The sequence below is a fragment of the Hakea prostrata genome, chromosome 9, assembly GCF_041222555.1.
Source record: "Hakea prostrata isolate BN-2017 chromosome 9, UWA_Hpros_2, whole genome shotgun sequence".
Taxonomy (NCBI): domain Eukaryota; kingdom Viridiplantae; phylum Streptophyta; class Magnoliopsida; order Proteales; family Proteaceae; genus Hakea; species Hakea prostrata.
Window position 1 is genome coordinate 2,833,213 of NC_142608.1, and position 22,540 is coordinate 2,855,752.

General features: G+C 37.4%; 2 protein-coding genes across 2 annotated transcripts; both read left to right on the forward strand.

Annotated features, from left to right (window-relative positions):
* Positions 1-342: 342 nt before the first annotated feature.
* LOC149004050 (glycerophosphodiester phosphodiesterase GDPDL1-like) lies at positions 343-12,890 on the forward strand. The gene is made up of 9 exons (XM_089168086.1): positions 343-522; positions 1,151-1,441; positions 4,300-4,412; positions 4,671-5,172; positions 7,242-7,280; positions 7,440-7,724; positions 8,833-8,972; positions 11,404-11,887; positions 12,171-12,890. The coding sequence occupies exons 1-9, from the start codon at positions 420-422 to the stop codon at positions 12,467-12,469; spliced, it is 2,256 nt and encodes a 751-aa protein (XP_089024212.1). The 5' UTR covers positions 343-419; the 3' UTR covers positions 12,470-12,890.
* Positions 12,891-14,464: 1,574 nt separating this feature from the next.
* On the forward strand, positions 14,465-21,475 carry FTSZ1-1 (homolog of bacterial cytokinesis Z-ring protein FTSZ 1-1). Its single transcript, XM_089168407.1, has 6 exons — positions 14,465-15,039; positions 17,257-17,356; positions 17,475-17,704; positions 18,987-19,154; positions 19,245-19,478; positions 20,232-21,475. The coding sequence occupies exons 1-6, from the start codon at positions 14,770-14,772 to the stop codon at positions 20,484-20,486; spliced, it is 1,257 nt and encodes a 418-aa protein (XP_089024533.1). The 5' UTR covers positions 14,465-14,769; the 3' UTR covers positions 20,487-21,475.
* The last annotated feature ends 1,065 nt before the right edge of the window (positions 21,476-22,540 follow it).

Below are 22,540 nucleotides of genomic sequence, written 5' to 3' on the forward strand. Positions count from 1 at the left end.
TTTTTCAGGTTTATCCAAAAAAAAAAAAAAAAGTAAAAAAAAAAAAGTTTTCTTTTAAAATTCCAACTCAAAGTCAAGTGGAGCCCACACTGGATCAGACAATCCAGTAAGAGTTGTGTTCTAGGCTTCCAGCCGCCACAGCAACCGGCTCGCTTGGGCTCTGGCGCTAAGCTGGTGGTGGTTGTATACTTGTATCTCTTAGACGTGGGAACTCGTAATTATGAACTGGCCACAGACGGACAATATTATTAATTATTAATAATTCATAATTTTTATTACAACCGACCTGTTTTTTATATAAATGGCCAACCTGAAAAAATATACTTCTCTGCTCCCCCTCTGTCTCTACAGAAAATATTCGACCTGGAGTAGCCGGAAGTGGAAAACACTGAGACATCTTTCCGGCGAGCTCGGTTGCAATGGCGATCTTCCGATCGCTGTTCCTGCTGTTTGTGCTATATCAAGCAGCTGTTGTCTCTGCTCGAGGATCCAAAAGTGTCAGTAAATGGCAGACATTGAGTGGTGTGTCTTCTTTTACATTTCTCTTACTTGCTTCTATTCATGTGGATTCTGGATATCTTATCTTGTTCTGTTCTTCTATTACTGTATAATTTATGTAAAAGAAAGTTGAATGTTGAGGCTTTAATTTTGTGCTTCTGAACAAGTTGAGTTTTCCGATCATCTGCTCGAATATGTTTCGTTCTGCCTTCCGTCTTCTCCTCTGGTGATTGTGCGACTTACGAACTGGTGATTAGCTGGATATAGAGTCAACATTTATTTTCAGCATTTCTTTTTTGGTACAGAATTTGTTCTAGATGTTAGCGGAAAAATTTCCGAGAAGTAAATCTTGCGAGCAATCTAGTTGTTATAAACTTGGAGAATTGATGCTTTTCTCTTCCAGCTGTTTACTGTCTTTGAGCTTTTCCGCTGAGGTTAAAAAGGATGTATGTGAATATTTGTTCCTTTAGTGTAACTCTTATTTTTGTGGCATTTGTATATGATCAACTTGATAATCCCACAAATGTGATGCTTGAAAATTGTTTAGAAGAAGAATTTCTACCAATTAAATATTATCTATGGATTGGCTAGCAAAATCATTGTCACTTGTTATGTCATGTATGGTAGGCTTATCTTTTAGTTGTCTTTGCAGGAAATGCACCTTCAGTTGTTGCAAGAGGCGGCTTCTCAGGGATATTTCCTGATTCCAGCATCGATGCCTACAATATGGTACAGTCACTCAGCGTATCAAATGTATTCTTTTGGTGCGATGTACAGTTGACAAAGGATGCAGCTGGGATCTGCTTTCCAAGCCTCACCCTAGACAACGCTTCTAACATCGCACAATTATACCAAAAAGAGCAGGTCCATCTTGTGAATGGAGTAGCTCAGCAAGGGTGGTTTTCTGTGGATTATACTCTTGAACAGTTATATAATGTCACACGTAAGTTAAGATTTTATTGATTGGTAATCTAGTCTTAACTGATTGGATATAATAGTTTTTTTCCATCTAGCTTTAGAGATATATAAGATGTTTCAATCTTAGTATGTTACATTTGCTGTCTCTTCTTGTGCCCACTCTATCTTTTTAAACATCTTATTCTTCAATGCCCTTCTCTATCTTTTCTTTTACTTACAAATTTTTGGATTTAGTTCACTTATTTTGAACTTAGACTGGTGGTTGCTTGCCATATTAATTAATTACTTTGCAATTTGTTCTGATGCATTAAGCTATCATAAATTATTGAAAGTTTCATTTGTTCCCCTGATGTGTGTGTAAAATAATCAATCGTGAAAGTACAATTTAATTTTAAAGGAACCTGTCTTAATAAGAGGGCATTGAAGCTCAGACATTCTTCTATGCCCTCTTTTATTATTATTAGGGACAGAGAGTTCTTCCAGGGTGTGTGGAGAATGTTCTCCTGCACCCAGTCACTGGTGTCCAAAATGAGCAGCGCATCCACAGTAAATGGGCAGCAGTCATTCCACATGCCCATATATGGGTAGAGGGGCAGCTCTCTCTCTTTCTCTCTTATTGTTATTACTACTACTGTTTCTTTTTAAGAAGGGGGAAAATTCATAAGTATTGTTAGAAGGGTTGTAGCCTTGGTGGATCACTTTCATGTGAATTCTCGAACTGCCATTCCTTTCTACACTTATTGATGTGGTCAAACGCCTTTTCTATGTGGAGGAAGCTGGTTTCAGAAAATTTTGCTATTTTTGTCTACACCCCTCTTTTATCCTTCTTTTCATGGGGATTAGCAAGTCTGTGATGGTCTCCTTAGCATTAGTGCTGATAAATTTTGGTCTAGGGTGGGACTTTGTGAAAACGATTGAAAGAAGACATCTTCAAGTTTTGGAATTTCTGATAAATTCAAGTGAAAATTGGGAGTTAGTGTTTGTTTGTTTCCATTTTTCCATTTTTCCATTTTGGGGAGTCATTCAGCCAACAAAGTTTTGAATGAGTTGTTGTATTTCACCCACCTTCCTCTAATGGAAAAGTGTAATTGAGAGGAAAGGAAAATTCAAAAGGAGAAAAATTACACTAAATTGCATTTAGCAATCAATAACAGTTACGTGATTGATACACAATAATCGGGCATAACTGTCAGCGTTGAGTGCCTATAAACTAGTGTTTGTCCCAATTACTTAGAAGATCCAAATGTTGTCCGTACAAAAAACTGAGCCTTCTGAGGGATCGCATTACTCCTTGTCAGCTTCACTGGACTCCTGAAGAGAGAAAAATCATCAGTGTGCTTGACCAAGAAATGGGGCTTCTAGGACAACCTACTTTTTGAATGACTAGTAAACCCCATTGGGTTGACTCAGTATAGTCTATAGGTAAACTTGAACAATTATGGGGAGTGTTTCCAGCCTTTAAAAAGCATGGGGAGCTTGACAACCAGAAATCATCTCTCACACCCGAAAATGCTTAGTCAGACTTAGTGCAACACTATTAGGAATAATTAACCCACTCACATCTACAAATTTCCCTTATTTATACAACTGCTCTTGGTGGTGATGGTGATGGTGGAAAATACTGGTCATGGGAAAGGAAATTTGCTTACTTGGAATAAATGTGGAGTGGAACGCTTATTTTCCCCCCCTCCTCTTACACTGGAGTGTCATCTTCTAGAGATGCTTCCACCTTATACTCCCATTAAGAGAAAGAATGGTGGTTTTTGGAGCTCCCTTATGTTTAAAAAGAAGACTGCACAAATATTTCTTCATGCACTCTTATTTATTGTTGCAAACGTCCAAACGGTAGAAATAGTCTCAAAAAGGAAAGTTGAATTAGTGAGATTCAACAATAGCTCGAATGTAAATAGATATTGAATGAAAAAAGAAATGAATGAATAGCCACACCAACATGTATTGATTTCCGCCTCCATCATGTGCCTGGCACTCTTGGCATTTGCCTTCTTTCCATTTGTAGTCCTTCTGCTACCTATATAGTTTTTACTTGTTATTATCGGAAATTCCATCTGTAAGTTTAAAAAAGATCACTTCGTAACTTATAAGGCATTTTTGTACCCACGTCGATGCTCTTCAACTTGTGATTTTTGACAGGATGCAATCACTCGGGCTGAGAGCTTCACCTGACCTTCAATTTTCCTCTTCTGACTAATACTTGGATCGGTAGTTGACTAGTCACCCGGTCCCCCTAGTAGTAGAGATATCCCTGTAATGGATAGATTTGCGAATAATCTTTATTAGGTGGTGGCAAATGTAGTCGAAATATAGATGCCTTGCAATCGCTGGTCACTCAAAGAAGAGAAACCTATGATAGGGGGGGATTGGATCCACTCTTATTGTGCTAGGATGGGACTGGCTTTCTTGGGGAAAGTTGTAAAAAAGGGGGTTTTGCTCATGATTTTATTCAGAGGGGCAGGACTCGAGAGACTGTCGATTCTCTTCTCTACATTAATTGCCAATCTCTGTTGCATCAATAGCGATGTTGACATCGCCTTCTACTAAAAAGTCAACTCATCTTTCTCAAAGGACGAATTGGTACATTCCGTGTTAGAGGTCCAATGAAAGAATGACTAATCAACTGGGAAAATGTTATAAATGACACAGCATGTGTGGGAGGGGGCTTTCTTCAATGGGAGCCTTGCTTAGACTAATACTAGTCACAGAGGTGTAAATTATGGTGCTTGATAAGCTAGTGAATGGAATCTCTATTTTGCCTAGTACTTATGAAAATTCTCTTCTGCTCACAGGGATAGTGATGGATTTATTGCTTTTCACGTTTTTGACATATTTGAGTGAGTACTAACTGCCCCTTTGTTACCTTGACAGTGCAACAAGCAATTTATTCTCGAACTCAAAGGTATGACGGGTTGTATAACATACTTACAGTTGAAGATGTATATGCACAAACCACAGTTCCTGGCATGTGGTTGAATATTCAGGTAAGTGAATGAGTTACTGATACAGTTTACATTAAATTGGTGCCTTATGTAATGCAGGCAAGATGTTATTCCGGTTGCTCCAGATGTTCTCTATTTTGTGTCTTCAATTTTATGATAAATGCACAGTTCCCTAAATCTCCATATTTGAAAGACTCTTAGAAAATTTGAATGCTTTATTGTCACCATATAATATTTGTCGCCTAAGATAAGCTTTATGTTGATTTTCTGACCTAATTTCATCTCATCGCTTTTTTTCAGCATGATGCATTCTTCAAGCAATATAATTTAAGCATGCGAAGCTACGTGCTTTCTATATCAAAAATTCATAGTGTTGATTATGTCTCATCGCCGGAGGTGGGTTTCCTGAGCAGCCTTGCTTCACGATTGAAAGGAACAAAAACGCAGCTGATCTTCCGTTTTCTTGGGACCAATGATGTTGATCCATCAATTAACCAGACTTATGGTTCACTTTTAAGCAATCTTACATTTATCAAGACATTTGCCTCTGGAATACTTGTTCCCAAGACGTATATATGGCCTGTGGATGCTGGTCTATATCTACAATCTCATACATCTCTTGTGTTGGATGCTCATAGTCTAGGACTGGAAGTATTTGCCTCAGACTTTGCAAATGATGCAGTTCTTAGCTACAACTACAGCTATGACCCTGTTGCTGAGTATCTTTCATTTGTTGACAATGGTGATTTCTCTGTTGATGGTGTGCTATCAGACTTCCCCGTAACTCCATCAGAGGCTATTGGTAAGCTCTCTTTAAGTAGTGCCAAGTTGTGCTGTATGAATAAAATTTCTGAAATAAATGTTTGTCAATGAAATTTTTTGAGAATTTGACGAATCACCACTGCCTCAAGATCGGTAGGATTGCCATCATATTTCAAATCTAGTCAATTAGATGCTGGTCTGCATGTCATATTTCCATTCACAATTTCTTAATGAGCTAAGATTTCATACCTTGAACTGAGATCTACTCCTACTTATTGTTGCTGATACTAACTTCTATTGGAGTGAACAACAAAGCAATCATGACTTAGTAAATGGTTTACTCATACATAAATATCTTAGTATAATTAATTTTTATCTTGTTGGAACTTCCATGTGCTTCCTTTTTATTTTTAAGAATTGCAAGCTTCTGATTATTTGTGGAAAATCCATTCAAAATCTTGGAAGGTATTGATGAGATATAGTTTTTTATTCTTCTGATTATTGGTATAATTTTTAACAATTACAGTCTTCTGCTTATTGGTATAATCTTTAACAATTGCCGTTTTCTGTTTATTGGTAAAATCTTAGCAGCTGTAATATTCTGATTATCTGCATCTGTTCTTAAGCAAATGAAACTTCATGTTTATTTTGAGTTCCATATCTGTCCTTAACCCTTGCTTGAGCTAACTTGACTTGATTTTTCAATCTTAACCTATGATCTAACTCTACCCTTGGATTATGATTAGGAGTTTCTAAGTGGTCATAAGAATCAATAGAGAACCAATAATGCATGATCAAGTGTATCAAGTTCACTTCAAGAATGTTTTCAAGTGATGACAACTTGGGGGGCATCAAACCCAATTGATGCATGCTCTAGGTTTTATTTCTAACTTGAACTCAAATACAGCCTGTTGTCCTACCTGTGTAGCCAACCCCATTTTGCTACAATTAGAAAATAATAGGGTAAATGTTGTGTACAGATGAACTATAATTCCTATTCTAGCTTTGATGTGGGAGCATTGATAGGTTAGGAGAGGCATGCTAATATACATAAGCAAAAGTGAAAAACTGTTTCAAGGTACTTAATGCTCCTCTCAAGTGCATTGGACTGTTTCTAGTTTTACAGGTAACTGCACCTCGATTTGAAGGAAATGGTGTTGTGGTAAAAGACTTTCCAAGTGGATTTTCTCATCTACTTCTATCTTGAGTCTTGACAAAGAAGAACAGTGTCAATTTTTTTGGATGAATAAATAATCAATACCAAAGGCCCCACAGAGAAGAGAATTACTAGGAGGGAGAGAAAAGAGGGGGGGGGGACCAGCCTTTAAGGAGAAGGCTAAATAACACAACCTGGACCCCAGTTAACGACAATATGCCTATTCCTTGGGATGTCAACAGTGGGGGAATGGGGCATTGACTGTATCCTAGAGGAGACAGCAAGACAGATGGCTTTCCAAATTGATTCCAAAGATCTAGAATTGGACGTCCATCGCTTGAGGTTTGGCTTCCACCATAAGTGATGAATAGTGGCTCCAGAAACCAACATACCAACTTGGTCACAAATAGAGGAGCCTGAGACCTCAGGGTCCAAGTCCAATCCTGTGCAAACCCAAAGGAATGCTGGGAGTGGGGCCAAATAGAGGATGAGGCTTTGCCCCAGAGAGAGGGGGAGAAGGGGCAAGTAAAAAAGAGATGGTCTAAGTCTTCCTGGCCACTCCACATAGAAAGGACAATGTATTGAGACTTCCTCTCCACTATATTTTGAAGAGTTGATCAATCTTAAAAAATGGGAAGAAGTAAAATTTTCTAGACCATACACTAAAGGTGTTCTGTAGGCTTTATGAAATAAAGCTAATCTTAGATGTGTTCACTTTTCAGAGCAGAATGACATAGAAATATAAAACTCTAGTCCAATATCGATAGGTTCGAGTAGATTTCCTACAATTTTTTTTTAAATTTGCTGTTAGTTTCTTAATTTGTGTAGTGTAAATAAGAGGCAAAGGCATGAGATGATGTTTGAAGGCTATTTTCATACATTCAAAAGATTTTTGGTTTTAATTTTTCCCCATCTAGTTCTGGGGTATTGATTTTTTTATACTCTTACTGCAGGTTGTTTTTCTCATGTAAGCAAGAATGGCACTGGACAAGGTTTGCTGCTAATCATCCTTTCTAAAGCATCATTATTATTATTATTTTTTCCTTTATACAGCTTTGACAACTTTTTAATCATTGTTATTTTCCATTTACCATGTGTCCTTGTATTAATAACAATGCTCACTTAGTTCTTTGCCTTGTTTGTCTTTCCAGCACCACCAGTGGTTATCACACACGATGGAGCTAGTGGGATATATCCTGGCTGTACTGATGTTGCTTATCAGCAAGCTATAGATGATGGTGCTGATTTTATTGACTGTTCTGTTCAAATGACAAGCGATGGAATCCCCATATGCTTAGGCTCTATTAATCTTATGAATAGCACAACAGTTGCTCAAACACTGTATAGTACCCGTGCTGCTATTATTCCTGAGTTTCAGAGTACTGCTGGGGTTTATACATTCAACCTCACATGGAAAGAGATTCAAAGCTTGAAGCGTGAGTTGCCATAATTTTATTATTCTTAAGTTGCCTTATGAACTTGAAGTCTGATTTTGATTATTTGTTTATGAGGATTTGTCTATAAACATATATATAAACTCAGTGTAGCGGAAATGAGGATGGTAAGATGGGTGAGTGGCAAAACTAGGATGGATAAGATAAGAAATGATCATATTAGAATTGGTTTGGGAGTTGTTTCCATGAGTGATAAGCTTTGAGAAAGTCGTTTGAGGTGGCACAACCACGTTCAACGGAGACCTATAAATGCCCCTGTACGGAGGAGTGATATAATCCAAATTGAAGGAGCTAGAAGAGCTCGGGGTAGACCTAAGATAACCTTAAGAGAAGTGGTGAGAAATGATATGTATAGCTTAGGCCTTGTATGTAGCATGACCTCGAACAGAACTGATTGGAAGGCAAGAATCTATGTAGCCGACCCCATTTAGTTGGTCGGGGCTTATTGTTGTTGTTGTTGTTTATGAGGATTTGTCATTGCTTAGACTCATAGACATGTTTCAATTTGATCTGTCCATTTTTAACATGAGAAAACAGCAATTTCATTTCTAATCTTGTGAAAAAAGGGTTGTAGTACTCTTCTACAGATATTGTAATTCTATTCTGTATCTTCTGATTCAGTTTGTGGTCATCTTTAATCATTTAACAGACAATATTTTAGTTGCTATAGTATGAGTAAATAGGGGTTTCCAGATGAATATCTCCAAATTCTGGCTAAAGTAAATTTCTTTTCATAATAGAATCACAAATTGAGCTAAGTTTTCTCAAGGGGAATCAGCTAAGGGACTCGGCCAGCACAAACAGTGAAATAATTGTTCTATGTTCTAATTTAGCTTTTTAGTAGCCTTTTTACTTCTTGGTATTCTGTCTCTTTCTTTTCCTTCAGATTAATTTGATTGAACATCTTTTTTCCCCCCTCTCTGTTACTCATATCATATGTGAGTGTTCGTTCATTCAATAATAAATATTCCGCTAGATTTCTATATCCTGAACAATAGTGCATAACACTTTTTAATGTTACACAATGGTTTTTTTTAATAATTATATTGCATTAGTCCTCCTTAATTTCTAAATTTCTCTTTTTTTGTAGCTGCTATATCGAATCCATTCTCAGGTTACTCTTTGTACCGGTATCCAGCACATAAAAATTCTGGAAGTCTTGTCTCACTGGATAATTTTTTAAGCTTCGCAAAAACCAAGGCTCTTTCTGGCGTTCTGTTGAGTGTAGAGGTTAGTATATTACAATCTCTTTCTGGCTTTCCTGTTATAAAACTAGAGAATTTTGCATCAATAAAATCTAACCAGATGTGCTTCGCTAAAAACATTAAGCCTGCATAGGAAAATCTTCAGTAGCAGTGGTTGATACTATATCATGTAAATTTGTTCCCTGAAGAATCTGTTGGTGGGTTGATTGGACTTTTCAAAAGTTTGGGTCATTCAACTACAAAGAGAATACACATTGGCTCACATATTCTTTGATAAGTGTCTTATGGAGTCTAATCAGAGCTGGAAGATTTGTGGTTTTTATTGATGTACTTTCTTCTTACTTTCACTTCACTTCATTTCCTTACATTTCCACCTTCCACTTTCTAGAGCTGTCTTGGTAACCAAGCACAGCCTTAAGAAATTATATATTAGAGGCCAAGAAGTCCTTTATGTGATGATATCAGAAACTAAAAACCAATACCCACGACCAAGAAGAAAATAGGTGGAGAGAAGGCTTAACACAGCATAATTGAATTTGTATCATGAGCAGAAAACTTATGTATATTACTTATCAGAATTTCAGAACCTATAACCAGCCTAGGGACTGAAAAGAAATTCAAAAAGAAGAAAAAAAATAAAAAAGAAGACTGAAGAAGAAGAAGGAAAAGACGAAGCAGCAACAATGGGCTGCGATATAGCTTAGAACTCCTAGAATCGCAGCCTTTTATTTATAGATCTCAATACTCTAGATTACAATTTGAGAAGCCAGCCATCTTGCCCTCTAAAAGAGGAAATAAAAAAGTATATTGATGGACTCGTGAATCTGTCCAAAATAGAAAGAACCAAAAAGGAAAGTACATGAAATTAGAAGAAACTTGAAAATAGAAACTATGATGAAAATAGAAAGTGTGCTTTCTAATTCTCCTAAACCTTGATCACCAAGGGATTTTTTCCAAGAAGGAAAGTATGTAACTCAAATTCTCCAAACTTGTGAACCAAGTCACCCATCTCTAAATTAGAAACTCAATAACTTGAGCACCAAGGGAACAGCCATAATCCTTGTGCACCAAGGCTGTGCAATTCTCAACATTACTTTAAAAAATCAACTATTAGTATGCTTTCTACTAAGAGTCAAATGCCTATTACTATTACAGTTGAAGCAATCTAGAAGTAAAATGCTTAACTAAGCCCAACTAACCCAATTACAAAAGGAACAATAAACACAAAGTAGCTAAACCACTTCGACATGATCTCAACGGGCATCTATGGACCCCCAAAGCAAGACAGACTTTCAACACTATAGGTTCAATCCAGCAGAAACCATTCCTTTTGATAGAACCAGCTCAAATGTATCAGCTGCCACTAAAAAGAGGGAGGTATGAATCTGAGAATAAGACATCATTCAAGGTGGTGATGCTACCTTGGTTTCCAGTCAAGGGTTTGGCATTTACCTTGAGACTACTCCTCAAACATTTTACTGGATACCATGCTTATGTTGGTCAAATGGACATTCCAATTATTTTTCCTCAAGTTAGTGTTATTCATCTTCACTTGGTTGCATCCTGAAGCATGTGTGTTGCATGACATTGATGACCCAAGACCAGCAAGGAGGTGCTTCTATTGAGTTGGTACCCAGCATGATTTTTGGCTAAACCAATTCAAGTTTGACTCTTGGCTTTGTCATAAAGCTCATCCTAGATGGAGCATAATGATAGAACCTTTTTATTTATTTTTATTTTTTTTTTTTTTATTTTTAAATTTCCCATACTAACTAGCTGTGAGTCTTATGACTACTCAATGTAAGATTCATTAAAACTGTAAGATGCTTGGACAAGTTTTGGTATATCCTTCTAACATTACCTTATGCATGACACACATTCAAAAGGTCCAGAAACCACTGTTCAGCAGGTCCTCCACCCACCCCCCCTGCGGCAGTTGCCACTTGATTAAAGTCTCATGTAAAATATTTATTGTGGATGTTAAGGAATACGTAAATTTGAGATTGAGACAAAAAAAATTCATATTTCTGAGCTTTGAATTTTGATATTGACTGACACTAGCAAATTTTTGTGTTTGAATTTGTTTGACAAATTCAGGCCTAATTTGACTTCTTCTCCCTGTGTACTAGCTTGTTACACTCTACAATAGATAAAGAATTTGAATGTAAACAGACTTCGTAATACATAACCATTATATGCAGATCTCGTCTCCTTGATCGAACACAAGGAGAAATTTACAAATCATTCTCATTCTTTACATTAAGAAGTGGAATACTGCAATTAGATAATAAGATTTTTGGGGAAATAACTTTTGGACGATGTTTTTTCATCTCAGCAGTTTTAGAGGTCCCGATCTCTTAAATGCATGCCATCCCTGTGATGGTGAATGGGTTATTTCCCACTTTTCATTTACTTAAGGTGTGATAAAGCTGTCTTTTTGCTTTCTATTTGTGCAGAATGCTGCCTACCTTGCGGAATATCGGGGTTTAGACATCATTGGTTCAGTTATTGATTCCCTAAACAAGTCTGGTTACAATAACCAGACACTCCAGAAAGTAATGATCCAGTCCACCAACAGCTCTGTTTTGAAAGAGTTCAAAAAGAAAACCAGTTATGAGCTTGTATACCAAGTGGATGAGAATATCCGCGGTGCCCTTAACTCATCCATCAAGGACATCCAGGGATTTGCCCATTCTGTGTCAGTCACCAAGGAGACCATATTTCCAGTAAACAAGCAGTTCCTCACTGGTGCTACTCCTGATGTGGTGGATAAGCTTCATGCATATAACTTAACTGTTTATGCATACTTGTTTACTAATGAGTTCGTATCTCAAGCATGGGACTTCTTCGGAGACTCGACAGCCGAGATAAATAATTTTGTAAATGCAGGTATTGACGGACTTGTCACAGAGTTCCCGGCAACTGCCATAGCATACAGAAGTAAGTATTCATCTGAAAACTGCCTCCTATTTAGAGTCGCAAGATTTTTTATACATTTAAGAAATCACTATTCATAATACAGTTTTTCGATGTCTTTAATGAGTTTTACCTCCCTCTATAGCTCTCTGATGTACAACGCTATGCTAATATTTGACTTCAAGGCAAAAAGAATGTTTTTTTCGTAGTATAATTGATTCCATTGGTTTATAAGTAATAGCACTTGTGTACCCTACCAATCAACTGTTTACGAATGATGCTGTTTTTTCACATTTTGTTTGTGCAGAAAACAAATGTTTAAGCATGAAGAATCCACCAAATTACATGCTCTCTGTTCCACCTGGTGGTCTCATCCAAGTAGTTAATCCTATTCTTTTGCCACCAGCCGAGGCTCCGAACCCAGTCCTCACTGATAGTGATGTTGTAGAGCCGCCTTTGCCTCCGGTTGCCCTGGAAAAAACAATCGCGGAAACTCCTGGACCAGCAGCAGCTCCAACTGCATCTACCAAAAGTGGCCAGCCACAGGGCGTCTCTTGTCACTTCCTATCATCTCTCCTTTTTGTGCTACTTGCTTTTTTCTTCTGAAGTAGGGACATAGTTCATCACCTTCTCCCCCGTTGCATCTTCTAAAAGAGAAAGCCTATGGCAAAATTCCATTCATTGCTTATCCTGTTTCCAGATTGGCACACAACCCCACCTAAAGGACTGTGAGAGTATTGCCCTATCAAATTTTTTTCAGGCTGCAGATAGTCAGAATTTTCACTGAATGTTACAGTTATATCCATTTTTTCTCTTCTTTTGCTCTATTTTTCAGCCTTTTTTCTTTCATTGGGGTTCAGATGTAGATTAATTTTTGTGCTCCGAGGAGCTTTTTTATTCTTGGGATTGTATTACTGTAAATTTATTTGTAACTAAAAATTCTTGTGTTAGTTACTGTGCTGCACTAATGAATTGCTCATTATTTTCTTTGATTCCTTCGGTCCTTTCGATAGGGGCATCTGATGGGTGCGATACCGTTCATCTGTTACAATCCACATTTAGTCATGGAGGGCTAATTTTGCATCTAAGTCTGCAAGAAATGTGGTGCCAACTTGACTACTTGTGTTACCTACTTACCTTATAAAAGTTGGTTTTGAGGCGAATTACCCATATCAAGTCCATTTCTAACAATAAAATGAACAATAAAATGGATTGGATAAATTTCTAAGCTGAATGTGGGTGCCTGATCATCCACGCGCGGGAGATGACTTGGAATGATGATAAACAAGTCTTCATAGGGATTCATAAGAAAAGAAGAGGAAAGAAGATGAAGGGAAAACTATTATAGGGTTTTTGGATGGCACCAAGAATCAAGATTCCCTCCTTATACCCATAATCCTCCTGCCTTCCATAGAGTGATCCCTTTCAGTATGGGATAGGGGGCAGGAAACTTGGTTCATCACATACAACAAATAAACCATAATAATAAGTATTTTTTTTGGTAGCTTTAAATTAGCGTGTTGGGGACTACTTGTATACCATGAGTTCGGCCAAAAAAAAAAAAAGTATACTACAAGAGTAAAGGTGTTGTTTATTGTCAACTGGACAACCCTTTGATGGTCTTACAGAGTAATTTCATGCTATTCAACTAGAGTTTACTGTTTTTTGTGTGGTTTGGTTGATACTTTATCCAATTAAACAAATATATGCCCATTGTAAATTCAGTTATCTTTGGCATTTTTTTTTTCAATCTTTGGGTCTATCTGATTTTGAAGGAATATTGCGAATGGAAATGTGTGTTAAGTTTACCTTTGTCACTTCTTTTGTCTCTTTTATTTAACCTTTTATGATATGTGTAGACCATCCAATTGAGTTACGATGAGACTATGAATGTTTTTATTATTATCATTATTTTTATAAATATATATGGTATGAAATTTGAAGAGCATGGTCCAAACAATTAAACATGTCTTAACAGTGTGCGAGACATTTTGCAACTCTCTTCCAATTTTTTTGGGGTTTAGATGATACACGTACTTGTCAAATTAGTTATATCTTTATCAGAAGTATAGAATCTCCCGATTTTTCATTTTTCATTAATTTTTAAAATTTATTTAATGAACCACCCCAATTTATGTGATAATCCTGACTACAAATTCAAGAAGAAAACAAGAAAAGAAAAGGTGGAATAGTGTATGGAATCCGGATCTTCACCCCGAGTGCTCCCCCATGGCTTCCTGATCACAAAAACCATGGATCCCACCGATGAAAATTTTTTTTCTTCCAAAAAGTGTTTTTCACCGTGGGCCCGACTGATGTTTGTAGTCAGGAAGCGTTGTGCTCCCTATCGGGGTCGCTGATCCGGACTCGTATGGTGTATCCATGTTTCACATACCATTACCAAAAATCTGAAAATGTTATTGTCTGTCGCCGAAGTTAAACCAGAAAGCGATTATCATTTCCGGCCGATCCAGTGTCAGGTTCAACTAAGAGTATTTACCATTTTAAGTTAAAATCAAGGATTCAAGGTCAAGGTAAGAAGCGAGTCAGGGCTTTAGAATGTCCGGTCCAACCCGATTCTGTTGTAGCGTTGTTGATTAGCCGGGAAATATCCTTTTCTCTTTCACCTGGTTGAATGTGTTAGGATCGCTTCGCTTGCTTTCGTGAGACCCAAAATAAATCTTATTCATGGTCACTCATCCGCCTTCAGAACCCTAAACCTTTGTGATAGTTTGTTTTCTTTGTCAAATTGAAAGAGTGAAGGTTCTCATTTTCGCCATTTGCTTTTGTTGAATCTCTGGAGGGCCACAATTTTCTCCAATCGTAATTTTAGTTTATTTGGGAACTTGTTGTTTGCTTCTTCTTGAGCTGTACCCGTAGTCTGATATCGGTGACCTGTCGCAGAAATGGCTACATTTCAGCTTACAAACCCTAATCACTTACTGTCGACTTCTTCAGTTTCTACTGTGTTCCGTAGTAAGATGCTTTCCGGAGATGGTCTCCACTTTGCCGCTTCTCCGCGGCTTCGTCGAAAAAGCTCAAGGAATCGAAATAACTGTGGAATCTGCTGTTCTTTTTCTTCATTCCCTCCCATAGAATCAGCTAAGATCAAAGTCGTAGGTGTTGGTGGCGGAGGAAACAATGCTGTTAATCGGATGATTGGAAGCGGATTACAGGTGGGTTTCAAAGGACGTGATTGCGTTTCTTTTTTTCTCTCTTATTTATCAGTTTAGTTGAAATTCTTCACTTACATTTCATCTTTTTTCAGCATCTGAAATGAATTTTTAACACCTTCATATGGAATATATGGTTTAGAAGCGTATTCTTCATCTTGTAAACGGTTTTCCTGACCCAAAAGAAGAAGAAGAAGAAGAAAGAATGAAGAAGAGAGAAAATAGGATTAGAGATTAGATGTATAGGTTAAATAGAAAAAGATAAGGTAAATGCTTTTTGGAGAAAGTAAGGGGTTCTTGGCCTAATTTGGAGGTAGTTTCCATAGGAAATAACCGCTGTCCAGGAATATTGAAATTAATAATTTCGCTGGCAAAATTTTTGACCCAGAAAGAACCGGGCCCAGCTTGTTGCTTCCCCTCAGAGAACCCATGCATCTCTGATTTTACATCTTAGAAATGATAAATCAAAAATAGGGATGATATGGAAGTCTTTTGGGTGGGTTCTGATACCAGATGTTGCATTCAAGGATATCCTGAAATAGTCTGTTAATAAAAAAAGGATATCCTAAACTAAGAAAAAAAAAGAGATAATGGGGTGAGCAATAGAAGATAATAGTAAATACACAAGGTTGCCTTGGCATAATTTGAAGATAGCCGACAGCTACCCATTGGTGTGTCTATTTGTGATTCAGAAGGCTCCCTTCCATTTGATCAACCGACTATAAATAAGTATTACAAATGCAACTAATTTTTAGTCATGTAAAAATAACAATTCCTACCACTGTATATTCGTAAGTACTTACTTGTAACCCACTTTCAGCAACCATTACTCCTTGCACAAATAATTCTTGTTTTTGTTATAATTTAAAATGACATAATATCAATTTTGAAAGAAAAAAAGTGTGTTTGGTGTGTTGATCAAGTGTTCACCAATTGTTTATTTGCTGAACGCTTGGAATCAGCCTCTTTGGAAACAATAGTAAGGCTGCGTGTGTTTTATCAACCCCAGACCCTAGTAAGTGCAGAAACCTTGTGCACTGGGTATAGCCTTTATCAGTTTTGAAAAAGACTCTCTTTATTGATATGCTTTATGTATTGAATTGCCTGTGAAGTCCTGCAATTTAAAGATGAAATTTTTGGTAAGTCATTCATCTGCAGTCAAGACCTCTAACATGTTAGGGTTTTATTGAAATACCGATGCAGTTTTTAATAAGTTGAATGACTTGTGATGTTTCATACTTTGATATCAAAGTGTCGAGTTCTGTGCCATAAACACGGATTCTCAGGCTCTATTAACCCACTTCAAATTGGCGAGCTATTGACTCGTGAACTAGATCTGGCACTCTCTAGATAGACTATGAAAGGAACCGGGCAAAGCATGTTGCTTCCCCTTAAAGAACCCATGCATCTCCGATTTTATATCTTAGCAATGATAAATCAAAAATATGGTGGATGTGGAAGTCTTTTGGGTGGGTTGAAATGCCAGATGTTGCTTTTGAGGATATCCTGAAATAAGAGAAAACGAAAAGACATAATGGGGTGACCAGTGAGGGATAGAAGATAAGATTAAAAACACAAGGGCACCTTTGCATAAATGAAGATAGCCAACGTTTGCCCATTGGAGCTCCTATTCATAATTTAGAAGGCTCCCTTCCATTTGATCAACCCAACTATAAATAAGTATCTCGAATACAAATAATTCTTAGTTATGTAAAAATAACAATTCCTACCACCATATATTCATAAATACTTGTAGGTTGTAACCCACTTCGACAGCCATTACTCCTTGCACACATTAGTCCTGTTTTTATTGTCATTTAAAATGACACCATGTCTGTTTTTAGGAAAATTGTGTTTGGCATGTTGATCAAGTATTCGGCAAGTGTTGACTTGTTGAACAGTTGGTCGTCAGTACAAGTCTTGGAACCAGCCTCTCCAGAAACAATGGTAAGGCTGCGTATGTTTGATCATCTACAAACCCTAGTAAATGTAGAAGCCTTGTGCACTGGGTACAACCTTTATCAGTTTTGAAAAAGACTCTCTTTATTGATATGTTTTATGTATTGGATTGTCTGTAAAGTCCTGCAATTTAAAGATGAACTTTTTGGTAAGTCATTCATTTGCAGTCAAGACCTCTAAGATGTTATTTTTTTTTATTGAACTACCGGTGCAGTTTTTAATAAATTGAATGACTTATGATGTTGACTACTTTGATATCAGAGTGTTGAGTTCTATGCCATAAACACGGATTCTCAGGCTCTGTTACAGTCTTCTGCGGAAAACCCACTTCAAATTGGCGAGCTATTGACTCGTGGACTAGGTCTGGCACTCTACAGAGATTTCTAAAAGTGCTAAACTTGGGGTTTGCTTATGATTTTTGATGCTAGTGCGGTATTTTATATGCTACTGTTGATCAAAATTACTAAATAGAAATGCAGGTACGGGTGGGAATCCTCTTCTGGGAGAACAAGCTGCAGAGGAATCAAAAGAAGCAATAGCAAATGCTCTCAAGGGCTCAGATCTGGTGTTTATTACAGCAGGTATGGGTGGTGGTACGGGTTCTGGTGCTGCTCCTGTTGTTGCTCAGATATCAAAGGAAGCAGGGTATTTGACTGTTGGTGTAGTTACCTATCCTTTCAGCTTTGAAGGACGTAAAAGATCTGTTCAGGCAGGTGTCTTCCCATCTTTTGAAAAATTTATTGCTAAGTTAGATGTTCTGCATTTAGGATTTTGGCTTCAGAGTGGACGGGCATTAATATCTTCATATTCTTATTGTAGTCATTTTTTGTGATGCATTCAGACTCCCTTTCTTTTAGCATTATTTTGTTTTCTTTGACCTTCGGCTAGATCATAGATTGTTTAGAAACACCAACAAACATTGTATGTTCAACAGTAGACAAGCAATATAACATCGTTTCATGACCTCTAGTGAGGAAATCCAGCACAGTTAACATGCATGGAATATTTGTCTAAAAGCTGTCAGTAAATTTATTTTTTTGGGGGGGGGGGGGGGGAAATGGAGGAAATTATTGATTGAGGGCAGAAGACATGCATTTGTAGCTGGTTTTCATTTTATATCACCTATTCTTCTTGGGATCCCATGTTTCTGATTGGCTAAGTGATCAAAAGAATAAAATTGGAATTATAATGCTCCTGGTGCATAAGAAACATTAGAATATTAAACTCCTAGTACAATAGATAAAAATCCACCAAGTCCCTATTAAATTACTGGAACCTAACTTGAAATGATCATTACCATACAGAACTAGTTGTTAATTGTTATATTCTGATCTTACTTCATTCTAGTATGAGAAGTACTGGAATCATGGCTGTTGTTGAGTTTTAGTTTGCTTGTTCTCGTGTACTCTGCTCCTCTCTTTTTCCCTTTTGTTGCTGGTGGTGTGGTTGGTTCTCTCCCTTTTTATACTCCTAAACTAATGATGGTAATTGCTGTTTATTTCTTGTCTTGGGTACTTTCTACTGATGGGGATAATGGGGATAATTTTAATTCCAAAGCTTACTAGCAAAATCTATCATGCTGCCATAGTGAGCAACTTTGCAATTTTTTTAGTTAGAAATTGGTTTTGTGTGAGAGAGTGTGTGGGTGTGTGCTTCTTTTTCATAGAGTTGCACTGCAAAAATCAAGATTTCGTATGGAGATTTGTCGTTCTTTTATTCCATATGATGTGTTACATTTGCAAGCTCCGATATCGTGAGATATCAGACTGAACTGTGACAATTTCCACTTTTTGGGATGAATCATGAGTCACAGTTTAGAGATTAGAGAAGCTTAGTAATCTGTCTTGGTTTAACATTTTTTTTATTGGATGGCATGTGCTATGCTAGAAAGTTTTGTTAGACTTGTATTGTTTATGATGGAAATTCATTTGTCCATTTCTTTACAAGGTAATCATGTTCTCCCATTTTCTGTGTTCGATTTTTACCCCCAGGCATTAGAGGCTATCGAGAAATTGCAGAGAAATGTCGATACTCTTATAGTGATTCCCAACGACCGTCTATTGGATATTGCTGATGAACAGATGCCCCTTCAGGATGCATTCCTTCTTGCTGATGATGTTCTACGCCAAGGAGTCCAAGGAATTTCTGACATTGTCACAGTCCGTAAACAGATTGTCTATGTCTCTTACAAATTTCCTTCCTATTGATACTCCCACTCATGCTGGAAAATTATTTCCTGCATCTTGCAGATTCCTGGACTAGTGAATGTGGATTTTGCAGACGTAAAGGCGGTCATGAAGGACTCTGGATCTGCAATGCTTGGAGTCGGGGTTTCTTCTGGCAAGAACCGTGCTGAAGAAGCAGCTGAGCAAGCAACTTTGGCTCCTCTTATTGGATCATCAATACAATCTGCTACAGGAGTTGTGTATAATATCACAGGAGGGAAGGACATAACATTGCAAGAAGTAAATAGAGTGTCACAGGTGCTTAGGAAACCTCGCCCCCCCCCCAACCCCCATGTCCCACAAAAAAATTTCTTTTACATTGCACTTTTTTGTGTCATCTGCTGCATTTGCATTTTCTGATCAAAGGTATGCACAGACAGTTTTTATTTATTTATTAACTTTTAAATTTCTCTGTCATGAATCAGAATATATATGGTCAAAGCCAAGTCGTGTCATTCCTTCATTAGGATTTCAGTGTTCCTTTTCAGTCAGATACCTTGCCTAAGCTTTTAGAATTCAGTCAGATAATTGTTGTCTAAAGGATGTCTCCTCTGTTAATGCCCCTTTTTTGCTCATATTTGGGACTAAATCGTATCTCAAAACATTCTGAACTTTTCTAGTTAACAATATCTCATAACAATGTAACCCCTTTCCCCCCATGCTGTCTCGCCCATAAGATGATCTGGGTCATTTTTGGTGTTCTATGTTTTCTACACCTGAAGTTTAGCATTTCATTCAGATTTTATTTTGAAGGTCAATTCTTTCCCTGTTGTAAGCGCCTTTGGCTCCAAATCCGAAAGACCTCGTGTCTTATTTGCTTTTGCTTTGCAATTAAGGACTATTGTCAATTCTAAAAGGAAAAAAATATAATGTATGAGCTTCGGTTATAATACCATTGGCTAGACCTTATTTGGAATTGCCTTCTGCTTTTATTTTGATTTGGAATTTGGTTTTAACACATAATTGCCAGAGCTAACAAGAGCTTGGTATTTTCTCATATTTGTTTTGCAGGTAGTCACTAGTTTGGCTGACCCTTCAGCCAACATAATATTTGGGGCGGTTGTGGATGACCGTTACAATGGTGAACTCCATGTGACAATTATTGCAACCGGCTTCTCACAGTCATTTCAGAAGACAATGTTGACTGACCCTAAAGCAACCAAAAAAATAGAGAAAGCTAATGTGGGCCAAGTTGCGTTCCCTCAGCATTCACCAGCTGCAGCATCCACTGCTCAACCTCGGCCTCCCCGGAAGCTCTTCTTCTAGCCTACATTTCCTAGGAAAAACAAATTTTGATCCTTTTTTTGGCTCAATGTATGAAGGATTTTCTGTTTTTCATTCCCCCTTTGCTAGGGTTGGGAAGCTCTTCAATCTCTAACCAATGTAATGATCTCAAAACCCTTTATGATAACACATGTAACATTTTGAAGGTCTTGATCAAATTGCTCGTCTTATCTTCTGGGAAAAGAAAATTTGAAGCAGTCTGCAGTAGGCCATTCCTCGACCATTCAGATCCTCATGCTGTGCGAAGTATAGAACGAAAATGACTGGCCCTGTTTTATCGAGATCTGAAAGTTTGCTTTGCTTGTATTTGAAAATTCTGGCTTCTATCTCACCCCTCCTGTGATATTGAGGGGTCGTATTTGGTTTCTTCTTCCAGGATGGTTAGGTGATTGTGTACGGTTGCTGATGAGTTCTTCAATTTAATCCAGCTTCGCATGCTCTGCAAATGGTCAGGACACAAGATTCAGATGCATGCAATCAGTTTAATTTCATCTCTGTATGTTTGAAGAGAGTATCCTAAAGAATCAGCATTTCATTTAGTGGTTGAATCTGATTGATCAATCTTAGTTCAGTATTCTGAATTGTCGTCAGTATAGGTGATGAAATTGATATCTGAATTCATCTGAAGATTCTTTGGCTAGAAGTAGCTTGTATCCCTCATGAACTGTAAGCTTTGCAACAGTTTTTGTCGCAAGGTCATTGTGGTGAATGTCTGCGTAATGGGCTAAATGGTATAGCAGACTCACATTCTTTTAAGGTTAATGTTGGGGTCAGCATACCCTCCATGAAGTGGTTCCTCTGTTTCCAAGGTAGAAAGTTTGGTGAACTATACTGAGATATGGAAAGATTGATCAGAACCATAAATCTCAGTTGTGTTTGGTCCTTGAGGTTTGGAAAGAATAATGGTCCTCACAATTGTATTTGGCCCTTTTACCTGTCTCTGATTTGATGATATCTGATGTGAAGATTTATGGTCCTGCTCATATTTTTCAGCAGTTTTCTTGAACTTAGAGATGAAGTACGCGAATTCATTTGCAGTTGTCGCAGCAGGGTTGCACTAAGCTCAACAGAACTGTTGGAAAAAAGGGGTTCATTCTGATCCCAAGATCTCCTGCTTCACTGCTTTTAGTGCTTCTTGCTGTCGTTTCTGAAATTCCCGGATCTGTTGCTTCAGGGCTGCTTCTAACTTCCCATCTCGAAATTACAGAAAGGTAAAGTAATTTCACGTTTGGCTTCATTCCATGCTGCGCTATCCTCCCCTCCCTAATTCCATTATCAGTAACTAAGCAACTCTTACTGGTCATTAGTTCTCCATTAATGAAGATTAAAGAAAAAACCCTCTTCCGAAGTTCAGTCAAAGAATCTGATCCCATGACTAGAGTGATTGTTTCTTCACCATCGGTAATAGAAAACTCAGTGTTCCTCGCTCTATAGTTTTCCCTAATCCAAGTGATACACGTAACATTCTTAAAAAGATCACCTGAAGGGTGGCTCAGTTGGGAAAAATTCAACACCTCCAAGAAGAGGTCAAGAGTTTGAATCCTCTCGGGCCGAGGGCAAACCTCAGTTGTACAAGGAAAACAAAAATTAGGCTGGCGAAAGAACTAGGGAAATTTTTAGCACCACCCTAATTATCCCTTAAAATTAATGCCACTAGTTGAGATATCTAATTTATCAATCAGAAGATAAAAATGTTTTAAAGACACTTCCTACTACTGAAAGGAAGTCAGAGTTATGTGCTGATATAAGCATGTAATTTAAATATTTTAAAAGAATAGGAATAATTAAAAGAAAAAAAACTCCATGCTTGATTCGTTCTTTTTCTCTCTTTACTATCTAGGACTTTTCCTCTCCCAATCATAAATCTCATAACAAAGTAATATTAGAAATGCATAACTAAAAACTAAAACTAATTGAGACTAGTACTGTTAGTAATAGGTTGTTTCACAAATTGAATTAATTCAGGGGGTAACGTTAATATTTTTGGTAACTTAGAGAGTGCTGAAGCAGAAAATTTTCGAAAAAAAAGAAAATCA